The following is an 8,058-nucleotide window of genomic DNA, read 5'->3' as shown; positions in this document are numbered from 1 at the left end:
ACAACTTCTGTGTTGTTTCCGAGCAGACTTTCAAAAGATTCACGGCGTTGTTGATCGGCGTTGCGGTGTTTGTCTTGTTTTGTTTTTTATATTTGTGTGTTTTATATGTCCGTGTGTTTTTTATTCTCGCTTGTATATTCCACTGTTTCGATCAAAGATAAAAATTTGTTTTGCATGTGAAAAAGTGTGTACTAGGTTGGGTATCTTTCGTGTGACTGTCGTAATTTTTGGGGGACACATTTATTGTGATTAGTGTGTTGCGTACTGAGTATAAATTGCACTAATGCAAACACGTAACCAAGCTAAAAGTAAGCGGTCCAACAACTTAAGCAACATGGACAAAGGGGATAATTTGATTTCCAATATTAACGCGTCGGGCGGTTCCGAAAATGCAATGGGGAATACTTCAGACGAAATGCAAAACAGCACGAACGGGCTCACAGCAGAGCCAGAAATAAATTTGCCTCCTACTAACCAAATTGATTTGGCAGAACTCATGAAAGCCTTATTGCAACAAAATAAAGAATCATCCGAAAAATCGATCCGCGAGCTAGGCGAACAAATGACGCAGAAATCGGAAAAATCGTTCCGAGAACAAAAAGAATCATCCGAAAAATCGATCCGCGAGCTAGGCGAACAAATGACGCAGAAATCAGAAAAATCGTTCCGAGAACAAAAAGAATCATCCGAAAAATCGATCCGCGAGCTAGGCGAACAAATAGACGAAAAACTAATCCAGCAGACAAATAAAGTCGACAAGTCGATGCAGAGAGTGTCCGATGATATCTCACAAAGAATAAACAATCTGGCAAGTGAAATAAAAAGTGATATTATGAAAGAATTAGGCCGTACATTTGAACAAATCGATGATCGTCTGCAAGCCTTAGAACAGAGCAAGAGGAGTCGCGATGCCGAATCTAAAGAAAGCGAAAAACGGCTACTTAGGAATTTCCAAGAGCTGAGGGAAGAATGCCAAAGGGAACATCAGCAGGTACTCTCGAGGGTCCAAGAGGCAGAAACGCATTGTCCCACGTCCGTTAGCAACACAATAGCGGACAACAGTTTAGCGATCCACGCGTTGGAACAGCAAGTAGAACAATTGAAGCAGACTGGGGCGGAGGACAAGAGACAAATAGATGATAAGATTGCGGCATTAGCGGACATTGTAGGCATGATGAAGCTGACGGAAAGCGAGAACAATACTACACTGGTAGCGGCCGCAGAGACCGAAGAAGTGCGTTCGCTTCTGAGATTTCAGAAGGGACAATTCGAAGTGAACAGGCAACACAAGGCTGTAACAGGCGAATTACAAGAACGCGTGGCGCATCTGGAAAACCGCATGGCGTGTGATTCCGAACTCGCCAATAGCACTAAAAATAGCCGTACGAACAGTGCAGAGAGGGACTCCGGCCACGAGGGAGATTTTGACGACAGGGAAGAATGTAATTTGAGGGGCAGACATAAAAAAAATAGAAACATTCAAGGGCCTCGACAGGAGGAAATGCGGGGATTTGATTTCAAACATTTCCTTACGGTAAGAAAGTTTGAGATATTCCGAAATTCGCAAAAAGGTATACATCCACGTGCATGGCTCGAGCAATTTGAGTTTTGTCTTCCCCCCGACTGGTCAAGTTCACATAAGATAGAATATATGTGTGGCTATTTGGAAGGCGAACCGGCGAGTCGCATGAGGTCGGCAGCGCGTCACTGCAACTCCACTCGGGAGTTTCGACAAGCCTTTCTCTCCGCCTATTGGTCGGAAGCGGCACAAGACAGGGTCAAACATGGCATAATTATGCTGCCAAATTTGAACCAGTCTGGTTTCGGCAGCCCGGCACGCCTATTCGACCACATGCTGCAGGCAAATCAATTTTTATACGACCCATACGGGCCTGCGGAACTAATTAGGATATGCATCACCAAATTGCCGATGCACTTGCGGCACGTCATTCTTGCGGGACGATGCAAAGAGGACGTGGAAACGTTTAAGACGCTTCTCCAAGAGTTGGAATACAATACAGGAGAATGCCCGCCTAATCAGGCACAAAGTTATTACGGGGCACAGCAGCGCGACCGCAGTCGTGGCCGTATTACTAATCAACGGCGTGACTGGTCGTCGCGACGCGAACGGAACAATAATCGGGACAGGCCGTATAGAAACTGGGGTGACAGTCGCGAACACAGGTGGAACAACAGAAATGATCGAGGACGTAGACAGAATCGTGAACGGAACAGTTACGGCAACCAGAATCGATACTACGGTGAACACGGTGGGAATAGGACTATAGGCAGAGCACCTCATGATGTTGAAATTCGGCCAGCTAACCCTAGACATAATCCAGCAAATGGAAATGAACAAAACCGGCAATGACAAACGATCAGCGCAGAAGGCGCCCAATCGGAAACAATGAACGACATGGCAAAGGAGTGCATACGGTATATAGAGAGGGAAGATATTAGAGAGGATTTGTTGCAAGAAACTACGAGTACTAAAATTTCGGGAGTAAATCCAGTCGTGACAGTTGCAGTAAACGAAATATGTTTTAAGTGTGTCATTGACACTGGAAGCCCTTTCTCGATAGTGAGCGAGGCAGCATTTCAAAAATGCGAAGGGACTGGGACTTGGCCCGTTTTTCAAGTGCGAGGAATTAAGGTGAAGGGCGCAATCTACGGTAAGAGCATAGAAATCCGAAGGCAAACTCGGCTTAATTTCACCTGCCAGGGAAGAGAGTTTGAGTACAACTTCTTTGTGCTCCCAATGCTGAATGTGGCAATGATTTTAGGAAATGACTTCATGAATGCCCACCATGCAGTAATTGACATGGGTGGAGGAGTAATGACAGTTCAAGTAGGGGATCAGCCAATTTGTTTAGAATTTGATGAATGCATATTACGTGCAGAGTCAGAAATTAGTTGCCTAAAATTTCAAGCTCAAACCGAGTCGCAACCCAGACTGGAGCTACTCGTGAACTATGTAAGTGAGTCGTGCTCTACGTCTGGTGAGCAGGGGAAAGATGTTGCTATTGCTGATGCACTGAGAAAGAGCATCGCGAGTGTCAGAACCACGGACAGGGAAAAGGAGAAATTGTATTGCCTACTTAGGAATCATGAACGGGTATTTTCTGAGACTCCGGGGGCTATTAAGGGTTTTACGTACCAATTCAGAGTACGTGACCATCAGAAGTTTTCTGTTAGACCATACCCTATTCCCGTGGCGTATAAAGCCCAGGTGGAGAAGGAAATAAACAAGATGTTAGAACAAGGAATAATTGAGCGGGCAGTAAGCTCGTACAACTCACCCTTGCTTGTCGTGCCAAAACGCGACAACTCAGTTCGTTTGGTGCTAGACTCGAGACAGATAAACACAATTATTATGTCGGAAACGGACAGGCCTGAGAGCCTTGAGGAACTCTTACAACGTTTCCACGGGGTAAAGGTACTATCATCTGTCGACCTCCGTTCGAGTTTTTGGCAAATCGTGCTACACCCATCTTGCAGATTATATACAGCGTTCTTGTGTTACGGAAATTGTTTCCAATTCCGGCGTCTCCCGTTCGGACTAAACGTCTCATCAGCTGCTTTTATAAGGGGATTAAATAGCATTTTACCTGATGATTTGAAACAGCGAGTGACAATTTACGTGGATGACATATTAATTGCGGAAAAGTCGTGGGAGGACCATAATGACGTTCTGAACAGACTACTGGATGTTTTTGAGAAGGCAGGTGTAACAGTCAACTTAGATAAGTCACAGTTCGGACGAGAGAACATAAAATTCTTAGGCCATATTGTCTCAGCAAATGGAATACAACCTGACCCGGAGAAAATTGCGGCGATAGCGGAGTGTGCAATTCCGACAAATAAAAAACAGTTGCGAGCATTCTTAGGCCTGTGCAATTTTTATAAGCGATTTATAAATTTTAGTGTACTTGGTACACCCCGTCTATGTGGACTAACAGGGAAGAACGCTTTGTGGGTCTGGGATCAAGAGGCACAGGATGAATTTTATAAATTAAAAAAGGCATTGGTAGAGGCTCCCATCCTCGTGCATCCCGACCTGACACAAGAATTCTGTTTAATGACGGACAGTTCCTTGTCAGGATTAGGTGCGGTACTGTTTCAAACGGGAGGAAATGATGATATTACAACTTGGAAAACAATCTCGTTTGGGAGCAGGGTGCTCTCTCGATGTGAAAAAAATTATTCTGTCACGGAACTCGAAGCACTCGCGATAGTTTGGGCATTCTCAAAATTTAGGTATTTTTTATTTGGGAGGACCACCAAGGTGTACACTGACCATCGTGCACTCCAATTTCTTATGAGCACAAAAATCACGCATGGGAGACTAGGACGCTGGGCACTATACCTACAGGAATATAACTTCACTGTAGAATACATTCCTGGACAGAAAAATGTAATTGCTGACGCTTTATCGCGCATTCCTATAGGTTTGGTTCACACAGAAGAAAGGGAACTCGGTGAAAATAATTTTAGCATCCTATACTTACAGAATGTAGCGTTCGAGAATTTTGTTACCACCTCTTTAGGGAGTATAGCGGACGAACAGGATAAGGACGCAGTATTGAAAGATATAAAGAAGAAGTGGGAGGACAAGGAGAATGTAGGAATACGCCAGTACTACTTAGTGCGCAATAGAATATTATTCAAGAAACGAGCCCCGGACGACTCCAGATGGGTGTTGGTGATTCCGGAGGAACTCGTAAACAAAATTATATGGTACATACATTTGAGTTATGGTCACTTCGGAGCACAGAAATGTTGTGAAAAACTGAAAGAGACATGCTATTTTAATAACATGCTACGGCGTATTCGTGGTGTACTTAGAGTGTGCGGAGCTTGTCAGCGAGCAAAGGCGGCCACAGTGACTTATGCTGCATCATTGCACCCGATAATACCAAGAAAACTTTGTGACCTCGCGGCCGTGGATCTATTTGGGCCACTAATAAGATCTAAAGCAGGTTTTGCATATGTTTTCGTAGCGGTGGAGCTAACCTCCAAGTTTGTGTGTCTGACTCCGTTGAAGAGAGCCACAGGAAGGGCAGTGGCAACTGCATTTGCAAAGCAGTTTCTGCATGAAGTTGGGAGCGTGAAAAGGGTTATCTCGGATAATGGACCACAATTTAGATCACAATACTGGCAGCGGATGCTTCGAAGAAGAAGAATTAAACCTATATATATATCTCTCTTTCACCCCAGCTCGAACCCCAGTGAGCGTATTATGCGTGAATTAGGAAAATTATGTAGGTTATACTGCAGTCGTGATCACCGATCGTGGGACATACACCTAAAAGGATTTCAGAACATAATTAATGAGTTGCCTAATACGTCAACAAAGCTTCCGCCAATCACTGTGCTAAAAAACAAGGAGCCCCCGAGCAAAATCAAAGAGGTGGTGCCTTGGCCACTAGAGCCGAGACTACGCCGGAACGCAATTGTTGACTTAGCTTTACGCAACATCAAGCGTGCAGCAGAAGCCAGAGTCAAGGCGTATAAGAAACACGTGAGAAAAACAGTGTTTCATGTAGGACAAAAAGTTCTTATCAGATCACACAAGCTGTCTAACAAACGGTCAGGTGTCTGCAAGAAATTTTTTAATCTCTTTAACGGCCCGTATCGGATAAGGAAGATTCCCCATGAAAACGCCATAGAAGTGGAAACTCTTCGATCGAAGAAATCAAAAGGGCTACACCATGTGTCAAACGTAAAACCATACATTGAGTAGAAAGGGTAGTGGGGAGTAGAGAGGACGGTGAAGAGAATGAATTGATTAGTTTAAATTTGTGACATGCATTTTGAATAATATGTTGGTAAAAATTAATGATAAAAATGTTTTTATGTGATTGATTGAAGTGATGTTGTTAATTTGTTTTCTTTCCTTGTGCAATTAGGATTTAGTTTGATTCAAACGTAAAGATAAAAGGTTTCCTTGTGAACGAGTGAAATGCTGTTTATGTTTTTTTTGTGTGTAAATTGAAAAGAGTCGCTCCTGAGGAAAGCAAGATCGTTGCTGAATTAGTGCATAAACTCAGGGGAATATACGATCTGTGGGTATTATGGGTCTGGCAAACCCAGGTCCCCAGCTGTTAGTAGCCTTGTTTCCGATTTTCTGCTTTCAGTGCTACTATCTATCTATTACTATTCTATATCTGTCAGTATAAATGAGGATCTCTTACTATAGTATGTGTGCTGTATGAATATTTTAAGACAGGAGAACTCTGAGAAAGGAATGAGTAAATCTGGAATCTTGAAAACAGGACGCGATAATACGATTGTTTAACCATTGGCTTCCCAATATGCGATGATATGTTAATATTGATGATATATGTCTTTTTTGTTCTTTATAGCTGAGTACGGAAAGTGCTGTCTGTGGATTTCGTAAGTAGATTGATTCCCTTCAAGGTGAAAGAAGAATTGTGGTTTGTGTAATTTACGTCGCCCTGAAATATTATTGTGGCAGTCAAATACGAGCAGTTTTCCAGCAAATGGAGAATGGAACGGAAATGTGGATCCTTTTTGTAGTCTTCACTGATGTTGAGCCAGAGCCTAAAAAAATTATTCTGCGTTAATACTTGTCCTAGAAAAGCGACGTTTATGTATTTTTGCTGATGCTGTGAGCATTACAGCTTACCGTTTTCGCTGGTGCGGGATGCACTGCAGCCTATATGATTTGTACTGAGGAAATTTCCCTCTTGAAGGTAGAGGATGATTAAATAATTTTGATTATGGGAACGAAGGAAAGCTTGGTTTAAGGTAATAAGGATGAAGCAAAACATTTGTCATTTAAACTGCAGGAGGATTCGGATCTTTTGTGTCTGTTGTAAGTTCAATATGTTAAGATGATACTGTTTTACAGAATAGAGGTGACCACAATTTTGCCATTCATGAGAAATGAATCCAGAATAACCACCACAGGCAAAATAACTGATTTGGAAGCGAAAGGTAACTTAAAGAAGGAACGAAATCGCAACGAAATGGGTAAGAAAATGTAGTATAACCTGTATAATTAAAATATTTGTACCCTTCTCAGAGCCATCTGTGTGATTAATTCTTGTGATAACGTAATTTTAGATGAAATTTTCTTACTGTTTTATGTGTGAATATATGAGTATGATAAATGTATAATTGCGAGTCTCTTTTCAGGTGTGCGAACTGGTATAAATGTTTTGGTGTGTAAATAACCATTGTTTTTTTTACTGTGTATGTTTAAGGAAAGTTTCTCCATATTTATCATGTGACAAGACGTATGCCGCGAGCGTCAAGAAGAGGACGAATTAGAACAATGTTGTAGTGGTATATACACGGTGTTGAAATAGCATTGAAGTAGCTTATTGGCTTAACTAGTAGTGGATAGAAGTAGAGTATTGAGTAATGCATGTTTATGGGTAGTTAGTTTGTAGAATAGACAACAGGTGTGCATGTATGTGTGTGTAAATAACATGTGAACCCTATGCTGTCCTGACCTATGCTTGCACAAGGCATAATCCTATTCATTTTAGTGAATTAATAAATAGCATTGGATTTATTAAAACATAAGTGAACCACATTAGTGATGTGGATTTAAATATTATATTGTCAGTTCATTTAATTCTTATTTTTTTTACATTGTAAAGTCATTTCATTTTTATTCTTTTACATTGTCAAGTCATTTAACTTTTATTTTATATTGTCGATTCATCTAATTATTTTTATAAAAAAAAAATTAAGTCTCACTTTGTTCTTAAAAATTGTGAAAGACAATACTAAGTGGTAATATGTATGATATTGTGTAATCACATAAGGATGATGAAAAATTTCTGTGAATGCAGTTGAGAACGTGAAAGCGAACTGGCAAAACTCTTAAGAGACAGCGGGAGCAGCCGGACTAGTTGTAAACTGGCGGGTTTCCCAGCGGGGGACGCTGTCAACCGGGCCACTTCGGGAGCGCGGTCGACCACAAAAGAAGGGCATGCGGCAAACACTTTCCCTTGCACCTGGAGCTAATGGGCGGCCGCCCCGTGCGACCCTTCCTGAAGGCGACGACCTGAGATGGGCGAGCGG

The 8,058-nt window shown here is 42.1% G+C and overlaps 1 protein-coding gene across 1 annotated transcript; it reads left to right on the top strand.

Moving 5' to 3' along the window:
* The first annotated feature begins 334 nt into the window (after positions 1-334).
* LOC124556076 (golgin subfamily A member 6-like protein 7) lies at positions 335-6,404 on the top strand. The gene is made up of 2 exons (XM_047130103.1): positions 335-1,534; positions 6,366-6,404. The coding sequence occupies exons 1-2, from the start codon at positions 335-337 to the stop codon at positions 6,402-6,404; spliced, it is 1,239 nt and encodes a 412-aa protein (XP_046986059.1).
* The last annotated feature ends 1,654 nt before the right edge of the window (positions 6,405-8,058 follow it).

Source organism: Schistocerca americana, chromosome X (genome assembly GCF_021461395.2).
Source record: "Schistocerca americana isolate TAMUIC-IGC-003095 chromosome X, iqSchAmer2.1, whole genome shotgun sequence".
NCBI lineage: Eukaryota > Metazoa > Arthropoda > Insecta > Orthoptera > Acrididae > Schistocerca > Schistocerca americana.
This window is presented reverse-complemented; position numbering and strand designations above follow the sequence as displayed.